This window comes from Lissotriton vulgaris, unplaced genomic scaffold, assembly GCF_964263255.1.
Source record: "Lissotriton vulgaris unplaced genomic scaffold, aLisVul1.2 SCAFFOLD_875, whole genome shotgun sequence".
In the NCBI taxonomy this organism is placed as follows: domain Eukaryota; kingdom Metazoa; phylum Chordata; class Amphibia; order Caudata; family Salamandridae; genus Lissotriton; species Lissotriton vulgaris.
Genome location: NW_028251487.1, coordinates 381,102 through 403,467, shown reverse-complemented (window position 1 = coordinate 403,467; position 22,366 = coordinate 381,102). Strand labels below are relative to the sequence as shown.

The 22,366-nt window shown below is 53.7% G+C and overlaps 2 protein-coding genes across 2 annotated transcripts in view; both read right to left on the bottom strand.

Moving 5' to 3' along the window:
• The window catches only part of LOC147662872 (NACHT, LRR and PYD domains-containing protein 3-like), a 621,411-nt gene that overhangs the window by 452,270 nt on the left and 146,775 nt on the right, over positions 1 to 22,366 (bottom strand). The window lies entirely within an intron of this gene.
• LOC147662873 (uncharacterized) overlaps positions 1 to 22,366 on the bottom strand; it is a 67,836-nt gene that overhangs the window by 18,213 nt on the left and 27,257 nt on the right. Inside the window, exons 2-3 of the mRNA XM_086950832.1 lie at positions 1,015 to 1,082; positions 552 to 624 (exon numbers count right to left, since the gene is read on the bottom strand). Of these exons, the coding sequence (XP_086806958.1) occupies positions 552 to 624; positions 1,015 to 1,082 (141 nt within the window). The remainder of the gene's footprint in view (positions 1 to 551; positions 625 to 1,014; positions 1,083 to 22,366) is intronic.

Below are 22,366 nucleotides of genomic sequence, written 5' to 3'. Positions count from 1 at the left end.
GTCTTGAGGGTGGTAGAGGTTCTTGTGTTGAGGGTGGTGGTAGAGGCTCGTGGGTGGAGGGTGGAAGAGGCTCTTGTGTTGAGGGTGGTAGAGGCAATTGTGTTGAGGGTGGTAGAGGCTGTTGTGTTGAGGGTGGTGGAGGCTGTTGTGTTGAGGGTGGTAGAGGCTGTTGTGTTGAGGGTGGTAGAGGCTCTTGTGTTGAGGGTGGTAGAGGCAGTTGTGTCGAGGGTGGTAGAGCCTGTTGTGTTGAGGGTGGTAGAGTCTGTTGTGTTGAGGGTGGTAGAGAGGCTCTTGTGTTTAGGGTAGAAGAGGCTCTTGTATTAAGGGTGGTAGAGGCTGTCGTGTTGAGGGTGTTAGAGGCTGTTGTGTTGAGGGTGGTGGAGGCTGTTGTGTTGATGGTGGTAGAGGCTCTTGTGTTGAGGGTGGTGGTAGAGGCTCTTGTGTTGAGGGTGGAGGAGGCTCTTGTGTTGAGGGTGGAAGAGGCTCTTGTGTTGAGGGTGGTAGAGGCTCTTGTGTTGAGGGTGGTAGAGGCTCTTGTGTTGAGGGTGGTAGAGGCTGTTGTGTTGAGGGTGGTAGAGGCTCTTTTGTTGAGGGTGGTGGTAGAAGCTCTTGTGCTGAGGGTGGTAGAGGCTGTTGTGTTGAGGGTGGTAGAGGCTCTTGTGCTGAGGGTGGTGGTAGATGCTCTTGTGTTGAGGGTGATAGAGACTGTTGTATTGAGTGTGGTTGAGGCTCTTTTGTTGAGGGTGGTGGTAGGGGCTCTTGTGCTGAGGGTGATAGAGGCTGTTGTGTTGAGGGTGGTAGAGGCTGTTGTGCAGAGGGTGGTAGAGGCTCTTGTGTTGAGGGTGGTAGAGGCTCTTGTGTTGAGGTTGGTAGAGGCTCTTGTGTTGAGGTTAGTAGAGGCTGTTGTGTTGAAGGTGGTGGAGGCTGTTTTGTTCAGGGTGGTAGAGGCTCTTGTGTTGAGGGTGGTGGTAGAGGCTCTTGTGTTGAGGGTGGTAGAGGCTGTTGTGTTGAGGGTGGTAGAGGCTCTTTTGTTGAGGGTGGTGGTAGAGGCTCTTGTGCTGAGGGTGGTAGAGGCTGCTGTGCTGAGGGTGGTAGAGGCTCTTGTGTTGATGGTGGTAGAGGCTCTTGTGTTGAGGGTGGAAGAGGCTCTTGTGTTGAGGGTGGTAGAGGTTCTTGTGTTGAGGGTGGTGGTAGAGGCTCGTGTGTGGAGGGTGGAAGAGGCTCTTGTGTTGAGGGTGGTAGAGGCAATTGTGTTGAGGGTGGTAGAGGCTGTTGTGTTGAGGGTGGTGGAGGCTGTTGTGTTGAGGGTGGTGGAGGCTGTTGTGTTGAGGGTGGTAGAGGCTCTTGTGCTGAGGGTGGTGGTAGATGCTCTTGTGTTGAGGGTGGGAGAGACTGTTGTATTGAGGGTGGTAGAGGCTCTTTTGTTGAGGTTGGTGGTAGAGGCTCTTGTGCTGAGTGTGATAGAGGCTGTTGTGTTGAGGGTGGCAGAGGCTGTTGTGCTGAGGGTGGTAGAGGCTCTTGTGTTGAGGGTGGTAGAGGCTCTAGTGTTGAGGGTGGTAGAGGCTCTTGTGTTAAGGTTAGTAGAGGCTGTTGTGTTGAGGGTGGTGGAGGCTGTTTTGTTCAGGGTGGTAGAGGCTCTTGTGTTGAGGGTGGTGGCAGAGGCTCTTGTGTTGAGGGTGGAAGAGGCTCTTGTGTTGAGGGTGGAAGAGGCTCTTGTGTTGAGGGTGGTAGATGCTCTTGTGTTGAGGGTGGAACAGGCTCTTGTGTTGAGGGTGGTAGAGGCAATTGTCTTGAGGGTGGTAGAGGCTCTTGTGTTGAGGGTGGTGGTAGAGGCTCTTGTGTGGAGGGTGGTAGAGGCTGGTGTGTTGAGGGCGGTGGAGGCTGTTGTGTTGAGGGTGGTGGAGGCTGTTGTGTTGAGGGTGGTAGAGGCTGTTGTGCTGAGGGTGATAGAGGCTGTTGTGTTGAGGGTGGTAGAGGCTGTTGTGCTGAGGGTGGTAGAGGCTCTTGTGTTGAGGGTGGTAGAGGCTCTAGTGTTGAGGGTGGTAGAGGCTCTTGTGTTGAGGTTAGTAGAGGCTGTTGTGTTGAGGGTGGTGGAGGCTGTTTTGTTGAGGGTGGTGGCAGAGGCTCTTGTGTTGAGGCTGGTAGAGGCTGTTGTGTTGAGGGTGGTAGAGGCTGTTTTGTTGAGGGTGGTGGTAGAGGCTCTTGTACTGAGGGTGCTAGAGGCTGTTGTGCTGAGGGTGGTAGAGGCTCTTGTGCTGAGGGTGGTAGAGGCTGTTGTGTTGAGGGTGGTAGAGGCTCTTGTGTTGAGGGTGGAAGAGGCTCTTGTGTTGAGGGGTAGAGGCTCTTGTGTTGAGGGTGGTGGAGTCTCTTGTGTTGAGGGTGGTGGAGGCTGTTGTGTCGAGGGTGGTAGAAGCTCTTGTGTTGAGGGTGGTAGTAGAGGCTCTTGTGTTGAGGGTGGTAGAGGCTGTTGTGTTGAGGGTGGTAGAGGCTCTTTTGTTGAGGGTGGTGGTAGAGGCTCTTGTGCTGAGGGTGGTAGAGGCTGCTGTGTTGAGGGTGGTAGAGGTTGTTGTCCTGAGTTTGGTAGAGGATCTTGTGTTGAGGGTGGTTGAGGCTCTTGTGTTGAGGGTGGAATAGGCTCTTATGTTGAGGGTGGAATAGGCTCTTATGTTGATGGTGGTAGAGGCTCTTGTGTGGAGGGTGGAAGATGCACTTGTGTTGAGGGTGGTAGAGGCAGTTGTGTTGAGGGTGGTAGAGGCTGTTGTGTAGAGGGTGGTAGAAGCTGTTGTGTTGAGGGTGGTAGAAGCTGTTGTGTTGAGGGTGGAAGAGGCTCTTGTGTTGAGGGTGGAAGAGGCTCTTGTGTTGAGGGTGGTAGAGGCTCTTGTGTTGAGGGTGGAACAGGCTCTTATGTTGAGGGTGGTAGAGGCTCTTGTGTTGAGGGTGGTAGGGGCTGTTGTGTTGAGGGTGGTAGAGGCTGTTGTGTTGAGGGTAGTGGAGGCTGTTGTCTTGAGGGTGGTAGAGGCTCTTGTATTGAGGGTGGTGGTGATGCTCTTGTGTTGAGAGTGGTAGAGGCTTTTGTGTTGAGGGTGATAGAGGCTCTTTTGTTGAGGGTGGTGGCAGAGGCTCTTGTGCTGAGGGTGGTAGAGGATGTTGTGTTGAGGGTGGTACAGGCTGTTGTGCTGAGGATGGTAGAGGCTCTTGTGTTGAGGGTGGTAGAGGCTCTTGTGTTGAGGGTGGAAGAGGCTCTTTTGTTGAGGGTGGAAGAGGCTCTTTTGTTGAGGGTGGTAAAGGCTCTTGTGTTGAGGGTGGTAGAGGCTGTTGTGTTGAGGGTGGTGGAGGCTGTTGTGTTGAGGGTGGTAGAGGCTCTTGTGTTGAGGGTGGTGGTAGAGGCTCTTGTGTTGAGGGTGGTAGAGGCTGTTGTGTTGAGGGTGGTAGAGGCTCTTTTGTTGAGGGTGGTGGTAGAGGCTCTTGTGCTGAGGGTGGTAGAGGCTGTTGTATTGAGGATGGTAGAGGCTCTTTTGTTGAGGGTGGTAGAGGCTCTTGTGTTGAGGGTGAAAGAGGCTCTTGTGTTGAGGGTGGTAGAGGCTGTTGTGTTGAGGGTGGTAGAGGCTGTTGTGCTTAGGGTGGTAGAGGCTCTTGTGTTGAGGGCGGTAGAGGCTCTCGTGTTGAGGGTGAAAGAGGCTCTTGTGTTGAGGGTGGTAGAGGCTAATGTGTTGAGAGTGGTAGAGGCTAATGTGTTGAGGGTGGTAGAGGCTGTTGTGTTGAGGGTGGTAGAGGCTCTTCTGTTGAGGGTGGTAGAGGCTGTTGTGTTGAGGGTGGTAGAGACTCTTGTTTTGAGGGTGGTAGAGGCTTTTGTGTTGAGGGTGGTAGAGGCTCTTGTGTTGAGGGTGGTAGATGCTGTTGCGTTGAGGGTGGTAGAGGCTCTTGTGTTGAGGGTGGTGGTAGAGGCTCTTGTGTGGAGGGTGGTAGAGGCTGGTGTGTTGAGGGCGGTGGAGGCTGTTGTGTTGAGGGTGGTGGAGGCTGTTGTGTTGAGGGTGGTAGAGGCTCTTGTGCTGAGGGTGGTGGTAGAGGCTCTTGTGCTGAGGGTGGTGGTAGATGCTCTTGTGTTGAGGGTGGTTGAGGCTCTTTTGTTGAGGGTGGTGGTAGGGGCTCTTGTGCTGAGGGTGATAGAGGCTGTTGTGTTGAGGGTGGTAGAGGCTGTTGTGCTGAGGGTGGTAGAGGCTCTTGTGTTGAGGGTGGTAGAGGCTCTTGTGTTGAGGGTGGTAGAGACTCTTGTGTTGAGGTTAGTAGATGGTGTTGTGTTGAAGGTGGTGGAGGCTGTTTTGTTCAGGGTGGTAGAGGCTCTTGTTTTGAGGGTGGTGGTAGAGGCTCTTGTGTTGAGGGTGGTAGAGGCTGTTGTGTTGAGGGTGGTAGAGGCTCTTTTGTTGAGGGTGGTGGTAGAGGCTCTTGTGCTTAGGGTTGTAGAGGCTGTTGTGCTGAGGGTGGTAGAGGCTCTTGTGTTGATGGTGGTAGAGGCTCTTGTGTTGAGGGTGGAAGAGGCTCTTGTGTTGAGGGTGGTAGAGGCAGTTGTGTTGAGGGTGGTAGAGGCTCTTGTGTTGAGGGTGGTGGAGGCTGTTGTGTTGAGGGTGGTGGAGGCTGTTGTGTCGAGGGTGGTGGAGGCTGTTGTGTTGAGGGTGGTAGAGGCTCTTGTGCTGAGGGTGGTGGTAGATGCTCCTGTGTTGAGGGTGGTAGAGACTGTTGTATTGAGGGTGGTAGAGGCTCTTTTGTTGAGGGTGGTGGTAGAGGCTCTTGTGCTGAGGGTGATCGAGGCTGTTGTGTTGAGGGTGGTAGAGGCTGTTGTGCTGAGGGTGGTAGAGGCTCTTGTGTTGAGGGTGGTAGAGGCTCTTGTGTTGAGGTTAGTAGAGGCTCTTGTGTTGAGGGTGGAAGAGGCTCTTGTGTTGAGGGTGGTAGAGGTTCTTGTGTTGAGGGTGGTGGTGGAGGCTCGTGTGTGGAGGGTGGAAGAGGCTCTTGTGTTGAGGGTGGAAGAGGCTCTTGTGTTTAGGGTGGTAGAGGCAGTTGTGTTGAGGGTGGGGGAGGCTGTTGTGTTGAGGTTGGTAGAGGCTGTTGTGTTGAGGGTAGTAGAGGCTCTTGTGCTGAGGGTGGTGGTAGATGCTCTTGTGTTGAGGGTGGGAGAGACGGTTGTATTGAGGGTGGTAGAGGCTCTTTTGTTGAGGGTGGTGGTAGAGGCTCTTGTGCTGAGGGTGATAGAGGCTGTTGTGTTGAGGGTGGTAGAGGCTGTTGTGCTGAGGGTGGTAGAGGCTCTTGTGTTGAGGGTGGTAGAGGCTCTTGTGTTGAGGGTGGTAGAGGCTCTTGTGTTGAGGTTAGTAGAGGCTGTTGTGTTGAGGGTGGTGGAGGCTGTTTTGTTCAGGGTGGTAGAGGCTCTTGTGTTGAGGGTGGTGGCAGAGGCTCTTGTGTTGAGGCTGATAGAGGCTGTTGTGTTGAGGGTGGTAGAGGCTCTTTTGTTGAGGGTGGTGGTAGAGGCTCTTATGCTGAGGGTGGAATAGGCTCTTATGTTGAGGGTGGTAGAGGCTCTTGTGTTGAGGGTGGTGGTAGAGGCTCTTGTGTGGAGGGTGGAAGATGCTCTTGTGTTGAGGGTTGTAGAGGCAGCTGTGTTGAGGGTGGTAGAGGCTGTTGTGTAGAGGGTGGTAAAGGCTGTTGTGTTGAGGGTGGAAGAGGCTCTTGTGTTGAGGGTGGAAGAGGCTCTTGTGTTGAGGGTGGTAGAGGCTCTTGTGTTGAGGGTGGAACAGGTTCTTGTGTTGAGGGTGGTAGATGCTCTTGTGTTGAGGGTGGTAGAGGCTGTTGTGTTGAGGGTGGTAGAGGCTGTTGTGTTGAGGGTAGTGGAGGCTGTTGTCTTGAGGGTGGTAGAGGCTCTTGTGTTGAGGGTGGTGGTAGATGCTCTTGTGTTGAGAGTGGTAGAGGTTTTTGTGTTGAGGGTGATAGAGGCTCTTTTGTTGAGGGTGGTGGAAGAGGCTCTTGTGTTGAGGGTGGTAAAGGCTCATTGTGTTGAGGGTGGTAGAGGCTGTTGTGTTGAGGGTGGTGGAGGCTGTTGTGTTGAGGGTGGTAGAGGCTCTTTTGTTGAGGGTGGTGGTAGAGGCTCTTTTGTTGAGGGTGGTGGTAGAGGCTCTTCTGCTGAGGGTGGTAGCGACTGCACTGTTGAGGGTGGTAGAGGCTGTTGTGCTGAGTGTGGTAGAGGCTCTTGTGTTGAGGGTGGTTGAGGCTCTTGTGTTGAGGGTGGAAGAGGCTCTTGTGTTGAGGGTGGTAGAGGCTCTTGTGTTGAGGGTGGTGGTAGAGGCTCTTGTGTGGAGGGTGGAAGAGGCTCTTGTGTTGAGGGTGGTAGAGGCAGTTGTGTCGAGGGTGGTAGAGCCTGTTGTGTTGAGGGTGGTAGAGTCTGTTGTGTTGAGGGTGGTAGAGAGGCTCTTGTGTTTAGGGTAGAAGAGGCTCTTGTATTGAAGGTGGTAGAGGCTGTCGTGTTGAGGGTGTTAGAGGCTGTTGTGTTGAGGGTGGTGGAGGCTGTTGTGTTGATGGTGGTAGAGGCTCTTGTGTTGAGGGTGGTGGTAGAGGCTCTTGTGTTGAGGTTGGTAGAGGCTGTTGTGTTGAGGGTGGTAGAGGCTCTTTTGTTGAGGGTGGTGGTAGAAGCTCTTGTGCTGAGGGTGGTAGAGGCTGTTGTGTTGAGGGTGGTAGAGGCTCTTGTGCTGAGGGTGGTGGTAGATGCTCTTGTGTTGAGGGTGATAGAGACTTTTGTATTGAGTGTGGTTGAGGCTGTTGTGCAGAGGGTGGTAGAGGCTCTTGTGTTGAGGGTGGTAGAGGCTCTTGTGTTGAGGTTGGTAGAGGCTCTTGTGTTGAGGTTAGTAGAGGCTGTTGTGTTGAAGGTGGTGGAGGCTGTTTTGTTCAGGGTGGTAGAGGCTCTTGTGTTGAGGGTGGTGGTAGAGGCTCTTGTGTTGAGGGTGGTAGAGGCTGTTGTTTTGAGGGTGGTAGACGCTCTTTTGTTGAGGGTGGTGGTAGAGGCTCTTGTGCTGAGGGTGGTAGAGGCTGCTGTGCTGAGGGTGGTAGAGGCTCTTGTGTTGATGGTGGTAGAGGCTCTTGTGTTGAGGGTGAAAGAGGCTCTTGTCTTGAGGGTGGTAGAGGTTCTTGTGTTGAGGGTGGTGGTAGAGGCTCTTGTGCTGAGGGTGGTAGAGGCTGCTGTGCTGAGGGTGGTAGAGGCTCTTGTGCTGAGGGTGGTAGAGGCTCTTGTGTTGAGGGTGGTAGAGGCTCTTGTGTTGAGGTTAGTAGAGGCTCTTGTGTTGAGGGTGGAAGAGGCTCTTGTGTTGAGGGTGGTAGAGGTTCTTGTGTTGAGGGTGGTGGTGGAGGCTCGTGTGTGGAGGGTGGAAGAGGCTCTTGTGTTGAGGGTGGAAGAGGCTCTTGTGTTGAGGGTGGTAGAGGCAGTTGTGTTGAGGGTGGGGGAGGCTGTTGTGTTGAGGTTGGTAGAGGCTGTTGTGTTGAGGGTGGTAGAGGCTCTTGTGCTGAGGGTGGTGGTAGATGCTCTTGTGTTGAGGGTGGGAGAGACGGTTGTATTGAGGGTGGTAGAGGCTCTTTTGTTGAGGGTGGTGGTAGAGGCTCTTGTGCTGAGGGTGATAGAGGCTGTTGTGTTGAGGGTGGTAGAGGCTGTTGTGCTGAGGGTGGTAGAGGCTCTTGTGTTGAGGGTGGTAGAGGCTCTTGTGTTGAGGGTGGTAGAGGCTCTTGTGTTGAGGTTAGTAGAGGCTGTTGTGTTGAGGGTGGTGGAGGCTGTTTTGTTCAGGGTGGTAGAGGCTCTTGTGTTGAGGGTGGTGGCAGAGGCTCTTGTGTTGAGGCTGATAGAGGCTGTTGTGTTGAGGGTGGTAGAGGCTCTTTTGTTGAGGGTGGTGGTAGAGGCTCTTATGCTGAGGGTGGAATAGGCTCTTATGTTGAGGGTGGTAGAGGCTCTTGTGTTGAGGGTGGTGGTAGAGGCTCTTGTGTGGAGGGTGGAAGATGCTCTTGTGTTGAGGGTTGTAGAGGCAGCTGTGTTGAGGGTGGTAGAGGCTGTTGTGTTGAGGGTGGTAGGGGCTGTTGTGTTGAGGGTGGTAGAGGCTGTTGTGTTGAGGGTAGTGGAGGCTGTTGTCTTGAGGGTGGTAGAGGCTCTTGTATTGAGGGTGGTGGTGATGCTCTTGTGTTGAGAGTGGTAGAGGCTTTTGTGTTGAGGGTGATAGAGGCTCTTTTGTTGAGGGTGGTGGCAGAGGCTCTTGTGCTGAGGGTGGTAGAGGATGTTGTGTTGAGGGTGGTACAGGCTGTTGTGCTGAGGATGGTAGAGGCTCTTGTGTTGAGGGTGGTAGAGGCTCTTGTGTTGAGGGTGGAAGAGGCTCTTTTGTTGAGGGTGGAAGAGGCTCTTTTGTTGAGGGTGGTAAAGGCTCTTGTGTTGAGGGTGGTAGAGGCTGTTGTGTTGAGGGTGGTGGAGGCTGTTGTGTTGAGGGTGGTAGAGGCTCTTGTGTTGAGGGTGGTGGTAGAGGCTCTTGTGTTGAGGGTGGTAGAGGCTGTTGTGTTGAGGGTGGTAGAGGCTCTTTTGTTGAGGGTGGTGGTAGAGGCTCTTGTGCTGAGGGTGGTAGAGGCTGTTGTATTGAGGATGGTAGAGGCTCTTTTGTTGAGGGTGGTAGAGGCTCTTGTGTTGAGGGTGAAAGAGGCTCTTGTGTTGAGGGTGGTAGAGGCTGTTGTGTTGAGGGTGGTAGAGGCTGTTGTGCTTAGGGTGGTAGAGGCTCTTGTGTTGAGGGCGGTAGAGGCTCTCGTGTTGAGGGTGAAAGAGGCTCTTGTGTTGAGGGTGGTAGAGGCTAATGTGTTGAGGGTGGTAGAGGCTAATGTGTTGAGGGTGGTAGAGGCTGTTGTGTTGAGGGTGGTAGAGGCTCTTCTGTTGAGGGTGGTAGAGGCTGTTGTGTTGAGGGTGGTAGAGACTCTTGTTTTGAGGGTGGTAGAGGCTTTTGTGTTGAGGGTGGTAGAGGCTCTTGTGTTGAGGGTGGTAGATGCTGTTGCGTTGAGGGTGGTAGAGGCTCTTGTGTTGAGGGTGGTGGTAGAGGCTCTTGTGTGGAGGGTGGTTGAGGCTGGTGTGTTGAGGGCGGTGGAGGCTGTTGTGTTGAGGGTGGTGGAGGCTGTTGTGTTGAGGGTGGTAGAGGCTCTTGTGCTGAGGGTGGTGGTAGAGGCTCTTGTGCTGAGGGTGGTGGTAGATGCTCTTGTGTTGAGGGTGGTTGAGGCTCTTTTGTTGAGGGTGGTGGTAGGGGCTCTTGTGCTGAGGGTGATAGAGGCTGTTGTGTTGAGGGTGGTAGAGGCTGTTGTGCTGAGGGTGGTAGAGGCTCTTGTGTTGAGGGTGGTAGAGGCTCTTGTGTTGAGGGTGGTAGAGACTCTTGTGTTGAGGTTAGTAGATGCTGTTGTGTTGAAGGTGGTGGAGGCTGTTTTGTTCAGGGTGGTAGAGGCTCTTGTTTTGAGGGTGGTGGTAGAGGCTCTTGTGTTGAGGGTGGTAGAGGCTGTTGTGTTGAGGGTGGTAGAGGCTCTTTTGTTGAGGGTGGTGGTAGAGGCTCTTATGCTTAGGGTTGTAGAGGCTGTTGTGCTGAGGGTGGTAGAGGCTCTTGTGTTGAAATTGGTGGTAGAGGCTCTTGTGTTGAGGGTGGAAGAGGCTCTTGTGTTGAGGGTGGTAGAGGCAGTTGTGTTGAGGGTGGTAGAGGCTCTTGTGTTGAGGGTGGTGGAGGCTGTTGTGTTGAGGGTGGTGGAGGCTGTTGTGTCGAGGGTGGTGGAGGCTGTTGTGTTGAGGGTGGTAGAGGCTCTTGTGCTGAGGGTGGTGGTAGATGCTCTTGTGTTGCGGGTGGTAGAGACTGTTGTATTGAGGGTGGTAGAGGCTCTTTTGTTGAGGGTGGTGGTAGAGGCTCTTATGCTGAGGGTGATCGAGGCTGTTGTGTTGAGGGTGGTAGAGGCTGTTGTGCTGAGGGTGGTAGAGGCTCTTGTGTTGAGGGTGGTAGAGGCTCTTGTGTTGAGGTTAGTAGAGGCTCTTGTGTTGAGGGTGGAAGAGGCTCTTGTGTTGAGGGTGGTAGAGGTTCTTGTGTTGAGGGTGGTGGTGGAGGCTCGTGTGTGGAGGGTGGAAGAGGCTCTTGTGTTGAGGGTGGAAGAGGCTCTTGTGTTGAGGGTGGTAGAGGCAGTTGTGTTGAGGGTGGGGGAGGCTGTTGTGTTGAGGTTGGTAGAGGCTGTTGTGTTGAGGGTGGTAGAGGCTCTTGTGCTGAGGGTGGTGGTAGATGCTCTTGTGTTGAGGGTGGGAGAGACGGTTGTATTGAGGGTGGTAGAGGCTCTTTTGTTGAGGGTGGTGGTAGAGGCTCTTGTGCTGAGGGTGATAGAGGCTGTTGTGTTGAGGGTGGTAGAGGCTGTTGTGCTGAGGGTGGTAGAGGCTCTTGTGTTGAGGGTGGTAGAGGCTCTTGTGTTGAGGGTGGTAGAGGCTCTTGTGTTGAGGTTAGTAGAGGCTGTTGTGTTGAGGGTGGTGGAGGCTGTTTTGTTCAGGGTGGTAGAGGCTCTTGTGTTGAGGGTGGTGGCAGAGGCTCTTGTGTTGAGGCTGATAGAGGCTGTTGTGTTGAGGGTGGTAGAGGCTCTTTTGTTGAGGGTGGTGGTAGAGGCTCTTATGCTGAGGGTGGAATAGGCTCTTATGTTGAGGGTGGTAGAGGCTCTTGTGTTGAGGGTGGTGGTAGAGGCTCTTGTGTGGAGGGTGGAAGATGCTCTTGTGTTGAGGGTTGTAGAGGCAGCTGTGTTGAGGGTGGTAGAGGCTGTTGTGTAGAGGGTGGTAAAGGCTGTTGTGTTGAGGGTGGAAGAGGCTCTTGTGTTGAGGGTGGAAGAGGCTCTTGTGTTGAGGGTGGTAGAGGCTCTTGTGTTGAGGGTGGAACAGGTTCTTGTGTTGAGGGTGGTAGATGCTCTTGTGTTGAGGGTGGTAGAGGCTGTTGTGTTGAGGGTGGTAGAGGCTGTTGTGTTGAGGGTAGTGGAGGCTGTTGTCTTGAGGGTGGTAGAGGCTCTTGTGTTGAGGGTGGTGGTAGATGCTCTTGTGTTGAGAGTGGTAGAGGTTTTTGTGTTGAGGGTGATAGAGGCTCTTTTATTGAGGGTGGTGGAAGAGGCTCTTGTGTTGAGGGTGGTAAAGGCTCATTGTGTTGAGGGTGGTAGAGGCTGTTGTGTTGAGGGTGGTGGAGGCTGTTGTGTTGAGGGTGGTAGAGGCTCTTTTGTTGAGGGTGGTGGTAGAGGCTCTTTTGTTGAGGGTGGTGGTAGAGGCTCTTCTGCTGAGGGTGGTAGCGACTGCACTGTTGAGGGTGGTAGAGGCTGTTGTGCTGAGTGTGGTAGAGGCTCTTGTGTTGAGGGTGGTTGAGGCTCTTGTGTTGAGGGTGGAAGAGGCTCTTGTGTTGAGGGTGGTAGAGGCTCTTGTGTTGAGGGTGGTGGTAGAGGCTCTTGTGTGGAGGGTGGAAGAGGCTCTTGTGTTGAGGGTGGTAGAGGCAGTTGTGTCGAGGGTGGTAGAGCCTGTTGTGTTGAGGGTGGTAGAGTCTGTTGTGTTGAGGGTGGTAGAGAGGCTCTTGTGTTTAGGGTAGAAGAGGCTCTTGTATTGAGGGTGGTAGAGGCTGTCGTGTTGAGGGTGTTAGAGGCTGTTGTGTTGAGGGTGGTGGAGGCTGTTGTGTTGAGGGTGGTGGAGGCTGTTGTGTTGATGGTGGTAGAGGCTCTTGTGTTGAGGGTGGTGGTAGAGGCTCTTGTGTTGAGGTTGGTAGAGGCTGTTGTGTTGAGGGTGGTAGAGGCTCTTTTGTTGAGGGTGGTGGTAGAAGCTCTTGTGCTGAGGGTGGTAGAGGCTGTTGTGTTGAGGGTGGTAGAGGCTCTTGTGCTGAGGGTGGTGGTAGATGCTCTTGTGTTGAGGGTGATAGAGACTGTTGTATTGAGTGTGGTTGAGGCTGTTGTGCAGAGGGTGGTAGAGGCTCTTGTGTTGAGGGTGGTAGAGGCTCTTGTGTTGAGGTTGGTAGAGGCTCTTGTGTTGAGGTTAGTAGAGGCTGTTGTGTTGAAGGTGGTGGAGGCTGTTTTGTTCAGGGTGGTAGAGGCTCTTGTGTTGAGGGTGGTGGTAGAGGCTCTTGTGTTGAGGGTGGTAGAGGCTGTTGTTTTGAGGGTGGTAGACGCTCTTTTGTTGAGGGTGGTGGTAGAGGCTCTTGTGCTGAGGGTGGTAGAGGCTGCTGTGCTGAGGGTGGTAGAGGCTCTTGTGTTGATGGTGGTAGAGGCTCTTGTGTTGAGGGTGAAAGAGGCTCTTGTCTTGAGGGTGGTAGAGGTTCTTGTGTTGAGGGTGGTGGTAGAGGCTCGTGGGTGGAGGGTGGAAGAGGCTCTTGTGTTGAGGGTGGTAGAGGCAATTGTGTTGAGGGTGGTAGAGGCTGTTGTGTTGAGGGTGGTGGAGGCTGTTGTGTTGAGGGTGGTAGAGGCTGTTGTGTTGAGGGTGGTAGAGGCTCTTGTGTTGAGGGTGGTAGAGGCAGTTGTGTCGAGGGTGGTAGAGCCTGTTGTGTTGAGGGTGGTAGAGTCTGTTGTGTTGAGGGTGGTAGAGAGGCTCTTGTGTTTAGGGTAGAAGAGGCTCTTGTATTAAGGGTGGTAGAGGCTGTCGTGTTGAGGGTGTTAGAGGCTGTTGTGTTGAGGGTGGTGGAGGCTGTTGTGTTGATGGTGGTAGAGGCTCTTGTGTTGAGGGTGGTGGTAGAGGCTCTTGTGTTGAGGGTGGAGGAGGCTCTTGTGTTGAGGGTGGAAGAGGCTCTTGTGTTGAGGGTGGTAGAGGCTCTTGTGTTGAGGGTGGTAGAGGCTCTTGTGTTGAGGGTGGTAGAGGCTGTTGTGTTGAGGGTGGTAGAGGCTCTTTTGTTGAGGGTGGTGGTAGAAGCTCTTGTGCTGAGGGTGGTAGAGGCTGTTGTGTTGAGGGTGGTAGAGGCTCTTGTGCTGAGGGTGGTGGTAGATGCTCTTGTGTTGAGGGTGATAGAGACTGTTGTATTGAGTGTGGTTGAGGCTCTTTTGTTGAGGGTGGTGGTAGGGGCTCTTGTGCTGAGGGTGATAGAGGCTGTTGTGTTGAGGGTGGTAGAGGCTGTTGTGCAGAGGGTGGTAGAGGCTCTTGTGTTGAGGGTGGTAGAGGCTCTTGTGTTGAGGTTGGTAGAGGCTCTTGTGTTGAGGTTAGTAGAGGCTGTTGTGTTGAAGGTGGTGGAGGCTGTTTTGTTCAGGGTGGTAGAGGCTCTTGTGTTGAGGGTGGTGGTAGAGGCTCTTGTGTTGAGGGTGGTAGAGGCTGTTGTGTTGAGGGTGGTAGAGGCTCTTTTGTTGAGGGTGGTGGTAGAGGCTCTTGTGCTGAGGGTGGTAGAGGCTGCTGTGCTGAGGGTGGTAGAGGCTCTTGTGTTGATGGTGGTAGAGGCTCTTGTGTTGAGGGTGGAAGAGGCTCTTGTGTTGAGGGTGGTAGAGGTTCTTGTGTTGAGGGTGGTGGTAGAGGCTCGTGTGTGGAGGGTGGAAGAGGCTCTTGTGTTGAGGGTGGTAGAGGCAATTGTGTTGAGGGTGGTAGAGGCTGTTGTGTTGAGGGTGGTGGAGGCTGTTGTGTTGAGGGTGGTGGAGGCTGTTGTGTTGAGGGTGGTAGAGGCTCTTGTGCTGAGGGTGGTGGTAGATGCTCTTGTGTTGAGGGTGGGAGAGACTGTTGTATTGAGGGTGGTAGAGGCTCTTTTGTTGAGGTTGGTGGTAGAGGCTCTTGTGCTGAGTGTGATAGAGGCTGTTGTGTTGAGGGTGGTAGAGGCTGTTGTGCTGAGGGTGGTAGAGGCTCTTGTGTTGAGGGTGGTAGAGGCTCTAGTGTTGAGGGTGGTAGAGGCTCTTGTGTTGAGGTTAGTAGAGGCTGTTGTGTTGAGGGTGGTGGAGGCTGTTTTGTTCAGGGTGGTAGAGGCTCTTGTGTTGAGGGTGGTGGCAGAGGCTCTTGTGTTGAGGGTGGAAGAGGCTCTTGTGTTGAGGGTGGAAGAGGCTCTTGTGTTGAGGGTGGTAGATGCTCTTGTGTTGAGGGTGGAACAGGCTCTTGTGTTGAGGGTGGTAGAGGCAATTGTCTTGAGGGTGGTAGAGGCTCTTGTGTTGAGGGTGGTGGTAGAGGCTCTTGTGTGGAGGGTGGTAGAGGCTGGTGTGTTGAGGGCGGTGGAGGCTGTTGTGTTGAGGGTGGTGGAGGCTGTTGTGTTGAGGGTGGTAGAGGCTGTTGTGCTGAGGGTGATAGAGGCTGTTGTGTTGAGGGTGGTAGAGGCTGTTGTGCTGAGGGTGGTAGAGGCTCTTGTGTTGAGGGTGGTAGAGGCTCTAGTGTTGAGGGTGGTAGAGGCTCTTGTGTTGAGGTTAGTAGAGGCTGTTGTGTTGAGGGTGGTGGAGGCTGTTTTGTTCAGGGTGGTAGAGGCTCTTGTGTTCAGGGTGGTGGCAGAGGCTCTTGTGTTGAGGCTGGTAGAGGCTGTTGTGTTGAGGGTGGTAGAGGCTGTTTTGTTGAGGGTGGTGGTAGAGGCTCTTGTACTGAGGGTGCTAGAGGCTGTTGTGCTGAGGGTGGTAGAGGCTCTTGTGCTGAGGGTGGTAGAGGCTGTTGTGTTGAGGGTGGTAGAGGCTCTTGTGTTGAGGGTGGAAGAGGCTCTTGTGTTGAGGGGTAGAGGCTCTTGTGTTGAGGGTGGTAGAGGCTGTTGTGTTGAGGGTGGTAGAGGCTCTTTTGTTGAGGGTGGTGGTAGAGGCTCTTGTGCTTAGGGTTGTAGAGGCTGTTGTGCTGAGGGTGGTAGAGGCTCTTGTGTTGATGGTGGTAGAGGCTCTTGTGTTGAGGGTGGAAGAGGCTCTTGTGTTGAGGGTGGTAGAGGCAGTTGTGTTGAGGGTGGTAGAGGCTCTTGTGTTGAGGGTGGTGGAGGCTGTTGTGTTGAGGGTGGTGGAGGCTGTTGTGTCGAGGGTGGTGGAGGCTGTTGTGTTGAGGGTGGTAGAGGCTCTTGTGCTGAGGGTGGTGGTAGATGCTCCTGTGTTGAGGGTGGTAGAGACTGTTGTATTGAGGGTGGTAGAGGCTCTTTTGTTGAGGGTGGTGGTAGAGGCTCTTGTGCTGAGGGTGATCGAGGCTGTTGTGTTGAGGGTGGTAGAGGCTGTTGTGCTGAGGGTGGTAGAGGCTCTTGTGTTGAGGGTGGTAGAGGCTCTTGTGTTGAGGTTAGTAGAGGCTCTTGTGTTGAGGGTGGAAGAGGCTCTTGTGTTGAGGGTGGTAGAGGTTCTTGTGTTGAGGGTGGTGGTGGAGGCTCGTGTGTGGAGGGTGGAAGAGGCTCTTGTGTTGAGGGTGGAAGAGGCTCTTGTGTTTAGGGTGGTAGAGGCAGTTGTGTTGAGGGTGGGGGAGGCTGTTGTGTTGAGGTTGGTAGAGGCTGTTGTGTTGAGGGTAGTAGAGGCTCTTGTGCTGAGGGTGGTGGTAGATGCTCTTGTGTTGAGGGTGGGAGAGACGGTTGTATTGAGGGTGGTAGAGGCTCTTTTGTTGAGGGTGGTGGTAGAGGCTCTTGTGCTGAGGGTGATAGAGGCTGTTGTGTTGAGGGTGGTAGAGGCTGTTGTGCTGAGGGTGGTAGAGGCTCTTGTGTTGAGGGTGGTAGAGGCTCTTGTGTTGAGGGTGGTAGAGGCTCTTGTGTTGAGGTTAGTAGAGGCTGTTGTGTTGAGGGTGGTGGAGGCTGTTTTGTTCAGGGTGGTAGAGGCTCTTGTGTTGAGGGTGGTGGCAGAGGCTCTTGTGTTGAGGCTGATAGAGGCTGTTGTGTTGAGGGTGGTAGAGGCTCTTTTGTTGAGGGTGGTGGTAGAGGCTCTTATGCTGAGGGTGGAATAGGCTCTTATGTTGAGGGTGGTAGAGGCTCTTGTGTTGAGGGTGGTGGTAGAGGCTCTTGTGTGGAGGGTGGAAGATGCTCTTGTGTTGAGGGTTGTAGAGGCAGCTGTGTTGAGGGTGGTAGAGGCTGTTGTGTAGAGGGTGGTAAAGGCTGTTGTGTTGAGGGTGGAAGAGGCTCTTGTGTTGAGGGTGGAAGAGGCTCTTGTGTTGAGGGTGGTAGAGGCTCTTGTGTTGAGGGTGGAACAGGTTCTTGTGTTGAGGGTGGTAGATGCTCTTGTGTTGAGGGTGGTAGAGGCTGTTGTGTTGAGGGTGGTAGAGGCTGTTGTGTTGAGGGTAGTGGAGGCTGTTGTCTTGAGGGTGGTAGAGGCTCTTGTGTTGAGGGTGGTGGTAGATGCTCTTGTGTTGAGAGTGGTAGAGGTTTTTGTGTTGAGGGTGATAGAGGCTCTTTTGTTGAGGGTGGTGGAAGAGGCTCTTGTGTTGAGGGTGGTAAAGGCTCATTGTGTTGAGGGTGGTAGAGGCTGTTGTGTTGAGGGTGGTGGAGGCTGTTGTGTTGAGGGTGGTAGAGGCTCTTTTGTTGAGGGTGGTGGTAGAGGCTCTTTTGTTGAGGGTGGTGGTAGAGGCTCTTCTGCTGAGGGTGGTAGCGACTGCACTGTTGAGGGTGGTAGAGGCTGTTGTGCTGAGTGTGGTAGAGGCTCTTGTGTTGAGGGTGGTTGAGGCTCTTGTGTTGAGGGTGGAAGAGGCTCTTGTGTTGAGGGTGGTAGAGGCTCTTGTGTTGAGGGTGGTGGTAGAGGCTCTTGTGTGGAGGGTGGAAGAGGCTCTTGTGTTGAGGGTGGTAGAGGCAGTTGTGTCGAGGGTGGTAGAGCCTGTTGTGTTGAGGGTGGTAGAGTCTGTTGTGTTGAGGGTGGTAGAGAGGCTCTTGTGTTTAGGGTAGAAGAGGCTCTTGTATTGAAGGTGGTAGAGGCTGTCGTGTTGAGGGTGTTAGAGGCTGTTGTGTTGAGGGTGGTGGAGGCTGTTGTGTTGATGGTGGTAGAGGCTCTTGTGTTGAGGGTGGTGGTAGAGGCTCTTGTGTTGAGGTTGGTAGAGGCTGTTGTGTTGAGGGTGGTAGAGGCTCTTTTGTTGAGGGTGGTGGTAGAAGCTCTTGTGCTGAGGGTGGTAGAGGCTGTTGTGTTGAGGGTGGTAGAGGCTCTTGTGCTGAGGGTGGTGGTAGATGCTCTTGTGTTGAGGGTGATAGAGACTTTTGTATTGAGTGTGGTTGAGGCTGTTGTGCAGAGGGTGGTAGAGGCTCTTGTGTTGAGGGTGGTAGAGGCTCTTGTGTTGAGGTTGGTAGAGGCTCTTGTGTTGAGGTTAGTAGAGGCTGTTGTGTTGAAGGTGGTGGAGGCTGTTTTGTTCAGGGTGGTAGAGGCTCTTGTGTTGAGGGTGGTGGTAGAGGCTCTTGTGTTGAGGGTGGTAGAGGCTGTTGTTTTGAGGGTGGTAGACGCTCTTTTGTTGAGGGTGGTGGTAGAGGCTCTTGTGCTGAGGGTGGTAGAGGCTGCTGTGCTGAGGGTGGTAGAGGCTCTTGTGTTGATGGTGGTAGAGGCTCTTGTGTTGAGGGTGAAAGAGGCTCTTGTCTTGAGGGTGGTAGAGGTTCTTGTGTTGAGGGTGGTGGTAGAGGCTCTTGTGCTGAGGGTGGTAGAGGCTGCTGTGCTGAGGGTGGTAGAGGCTCTTGTGCTGAGGGTGGTAGAGGCTCTTGTGTTGAGGGTGGTAGAGGCTCTTGTGTTGAGGTTAGTAGAGGCTCTTGTGTTGAGGGTGGAAGAGGCTCTTGTGTTGAGGGTGGTAGAGGTTCTTGTGTTGAGGGTGGTGGTGGAGGCTCGTGTGTGGAGGGTGGAAGAGGCTCTTGTGTTGAGGGTGGAAGAGGCTCTTGTGTTGAGGGTGGTAGAGGCAGTTGTGTTGAGGGTGGGGGAGGCTGTTGTGTTGAGGTTGGTAGAGGCTGTTGTGTTGAGGGTGGTAGAGGCTCTTGTGCTGAGGGTGGTGGTAGATGCTCTTGTGTTGAGGGTGGGAGAGACGGTTGTATTGAGGGTGGTAGAGGCTCTTTTGTTGAGGGTGGTGGTAGAGGCTCTTGTGCTGAGGGTGATAGAGGCTGTTGTGTTGAGGGTGGTAGAGGCTGTTGTGCTGAGGGTGGTAGAGGCTCTTGTGTTGAGGGTGGTAGAGGCTCTTGTGTTGAGGGTGGTAGAGGCTCTTGTGTTGAGGTTAGTAGAGGCTGTTGTGTTGAGGGTGGTGGAGGCTGTTTTGTTCAGGGTGGTAGAGGCTCTTGTGTTGAGGGTGGTGGCAGAGGCTCTTGTGTTGAGGCTGATAGAGGCTGTTGTGTTGAGGGTGGTAGAGGCTCTTTTGTTGAGGGTGGTGGTAGAGGCTCTTATGCTGAGGGTGGAATAGGCTCTTATGTTGAGGGTGGTAGAGGCTCTTGTGTTGAGGGTGGTGGTAGAGGCTCTTGTGTGGAGGGTGGAAGATGCTCTTGTGTTGAGGGTTGTAGAGGCAGCTGTGTTGAGGGTGGTAGAGGCTGTTGTGTTGAGGGTGGTAGGGGCTGTTGTGTTGAGGGTGGTAGAGGCTGTTGTGTTGAGGGTAGTGGAGGCTGTTGTCTTGAGGGTGGTAGAGGCTCTTGTATTGAGGGTGGTGGTGATGCTCTTGTGTTGAGAGTGGTAGAGGCTTTTGTGTTGAGGGTGATAGAGGCTCTTTTGTTGAGGGTGGTGGCAGAGGCTCTTGTGCTGAGGGTGGTAGAGGATGTTGTGTTGAGGGTGGTACAGGCTGTTGTGCTGAGGATGGTAGAGGCTCTTGTGTTGAGGGTGGTAGAGGCTCTTGTGTTGAGGGTGGAAGAGGCTCTTTTGTTGAGGGTGGAAGAGGCTCTTTTGTTGAGGGTGGTAAAGGCTCTTGTGTTGAGGGTGGTAGAGGCTGTTGTGTTGAGGGTGGTGGAGGCTGTTGTGTTGAGGGTGGTAGAGGCTCTTGTGTTGAGGGTGGTGGTAGAGGCTCTTGTGTTGAGGGTGGTAGAGGCTGTTGTGTTGAGGGTGGTAGAGGCTCTTTTGTTGAGGGTGGTGGTAGAGGCTCTTGTGCTGAGGGTGGTAGAGGCTGTTGTATTGAGGATGGTAGAGGCTCTTTTGTTGAGGGTGGTAGAGGCTCTTGTGTTGAGGGTGAAAGAGGCTCTTGTGTTGAGGGTGGTAGAGGCTGTTGTGTTGAGGGTGGTAGAGGCTGTTGTGCTTAGGGTGGTAGAGGCTCTTGTGTTGAGGGCGGTAGAGGCTCTCGTGTTGAGGGTGAAAGAGGCTCTTGTGTTGAGGGTGGTAGAGGCTAATGTGTTGAGGGTGGTAGAGGCTAATGTGTTGAGGGTGGTAGAGGCTGTTGTGTTGAGGGTGGTAGAGGCTCTTCTGTTGAGGGTGGTAGAGGCTGTTGTGTTGAGGGTGGTAGAGACTCTTGTTTTGAGGGTGGTAGAGGCTTTTGTGTTGAGGGTGGTAGAGGCTCTTGTGTTGAGGGTGGTAGATGCTGTTGCGTTGAGGGTGGTAGAGGCTCTTGTGTTGAGGGTGGTGGTAGAGGCTCTTGTGTGGAGGGTGGTTGAGGCTGGTGTGTTGAGGGCGGTGGAGGCTGTTGTGTTGAGGGTGGTGGAGGCTGTTGTGTTGAGGGTGGTAGAGGCTCTTGTGCTGAGGGTGGTGGTAGAGGCTCTTGTGCTGAGGGTGGTGGTAGATGCTCTTGTGTTGAGGGTGGTTGAGGCTCTTTTGTTGAGGGTGGTGGTAGGGGCTCTTGTGCTGAGGGTGATAGAGGCTGTTGTGTTGAGGGTGGTAGAGGCTGTTGTGCTGAGGGTGGTAGAGGCTCTTGTGTTGAGGGTGGTAGAGGCTCTTGTGTTGAGGGTGGTAGAGACTCTTGTGTTGAGGTTAGTAGATGCTGTTGTGTTGAAGGTGGTGGAGGCTGTTTTGTTCAGGGTGGTAGAGGCTCTTGTTTTGAGGGTGGTGGTAGAGGCTCTTGTGTTGAGGGTGGTAGAGGCTGTTGTGTTGAGGGTGGTAGAGGCTCTTTTGTTGAGGGTGGTGGTAGAGGCTCTTATGCTTAGGGTTGTAGAGGCTGTTGTGCTGAGGGTGGTAGAGGCTCTTGTGTTGAAATTGGTGGTAGAGGCTCTTGTGTTGAGGGTGGAAGAGGCTCTTGTGTTGAGGGTGGTAGAGGCAGTTGTGTTGAGGGTGGTAGAGGCTCTTGTGTTGAGGGTGGTGGAGGCTGTTGTGTTGAGGGTGGTGGAGGCTGTTGTGTCGAGGGTGGTGGAGGCTGTTGTGTTGAGGGTGGTAGAGGCTCTTGTGCTGAGGGTGGTGGTAGATGCTCTTGTGTTGCGGGTGGTAGAGACTGTTGTATTGAGGGTGGTAGAGGCTCTTTTGTTGAGGGTGGTGGTAGAGGCTCTTATGCTGAGGGTGATCGAGGCTGTTGTGTTGAGGGTGGTAGAGGCTGTTGTGCTGAGGGTGGTAGAGGCTCTTGTGTTGAGGGTGGTAGAGGCTCTTGTGTTGAGGTTAGTAGAGGCTCTTGTGTTGAGGGTGGAAGAGGCTCTTGTGTTGAGGGTGGAAGAGGCTCTTGTGTTGAGGGTGGTGGTGGAGGCTCGTGTGTGGAGGGTGGAAGAGGCTCTTGTGTTGAGGGTGGAAGAGGCTCTTGTGTTGAGGGTGGTAGAGGCAGTTGTGTTGAGGGTGGGGGAGGCTGTTGTGTTGAGGTTGGTAGAGGCTGTTGTGTTGAGGGTGGTAGAGGCTCTTGTGCTGAGGGTGGTGGTAGATGCTCTTGTGTTGAGGGTGGGAGAGACGGTTGTATTGAGGGTGGTAGAGGCTCTTTTGTTGAGGGTGGTGGTAGAGGCTCTTGTGCTGAGGGTGATAGAGGCTGTTGTGTTGAGGGTGGTAGAGGCTGTTGTGCTGAGGGTGGTAGAGGCTCTTGTGTTGAGGGTGGTAGAGGCTCTTGTGTTGAGGGTGGTAGAGGCTCTTGTGTTGAGGTTAGTAGAGGCTGTTGTGTTGAGGGTGGTGGAGGCTGTTTTGTTCAGGGTGGTAGAGGCTCTTGTGTTGAGGGTGGTGGCAGAGGCTCTTGTGTTGAGGCTGATAGAGGCTGTTGTGTTGAGGGTGGTAGAGGCTCTTTTGTTGAGGGTGGTGGTAGAGGCTCTTATGCTGAGGGTGGAATAGGCTCTTATGTTGAGGGTGGTAGAGGCTCTTGTGTTGAGGGTGGTGGTAGAGGCTCTTGTGTGGAGGGTGGAAGATGCTCTTGTGTTGAGGGTTGTAGAGGCAGCTGTGTTGAGGGTGGTAGAGGCTGTTGTGTAGAGGGTGGTAAAGGCTGTTGTGTTGAGGGTGGAAGAGGCTCTTGTGTTGAGGGTGGAAGAGGCTCTTGTGTTGAGGGTGGTAGAGGCTCTTGTGTTGAGGGTGGAACAGGTTCTTGTGTTGAGGGTGGTAGATGCTCTTGTGTTGAGGGTGGTAGAGGCTGTTGTGTTGAGGGTGGTAGAGGCTGTTGTGTTGAGGGTAGTGGAGGCTGTTGTCTTGAGGGTGGTAGAGGCTCTTGTGTTGAGGGTGGTGGTAGATGCTCTTGTGTTGAGAGTGGTAGAGGTTTTTGTGTTGAGGGTGATAGAGGCTCTTTTATTGAGGGTGGTGGAAGAGGCTCTTGTGTTGAGGGTGGTAAAGGCTCATTGTGTTGAGGGTGGTAGAGGCTGTTGTGTTGAGGGTGGTGGAGGCTGTTGTGTTGAGGGTGGTAGAGGCTCTTTTGTTGAGGGTGGTGGTAGAGGCTCTTTTGTTGAGGGTGGTGGTAGAGGCTCTTCTGCTGAGGGTGGTAGCGACTGCACTGTTGAGGGTGGTAGAGGCTGTTGTGCTGAGTGTGGTAGAGGCTCTTGTGTTGAGGGTGGTTGAGGCTCTTGTGTTGAGGGTGGAAGAGGCTCTTGTGTTGAGGGTGGTAGAGGCTCTTGTGTTGAGGGTGGTGGTAGAGGCTCTTGTGTGGAGGGTGGAAGAGGCTCTTGTGTTGAGGGTGGTAGAGGCAGTTGTGTCGAGGGTGGTAGAGCCTGTTGTGTTGAGGGTGGTAGAGTCTGTTGTGTTGAGGGTGGTAGAGAGGCTCTTGTGTTTAGGGTAGAAGAGGCTCTTGTATTGAGGGTGGTAGAGGCTGTCGTGTTGAGGGTGTTAGAGGCTGTTGTGTTGAGGGTGGTGGAGGCTGTTGTGTTGAGGGTGGTGGAGGCTGTTGTGTTGATGGTGGTAGAGGCTCTTGTGTTGAGGGTGGTGGTAGAGGCTCTTGTGTTGAGGTTGGTAGAGGCTGTTGTGTTGAGGGTGGTAGAGGCTCTTTTGTTGAGGGTGGTGGTAGAAGCTCTTGTGCTGAGGGTGGTAGAGGCTGTTGTGTTGAGGGTGGTAGAGGCTCTTGTGCTGAGGGTGGTGGTAGATGCTCTTGTGTTGAGGGTGATAGAGACTGTTGTATTGAGTGTGGTTGAGGCTGTTGTGCAGAGGGTGGTAGAGGCTCTTGTGTTGAGGGTGGTAGAGGCTCTTGTGTTGAGGTTGGTAGAGGCTCTTGTGT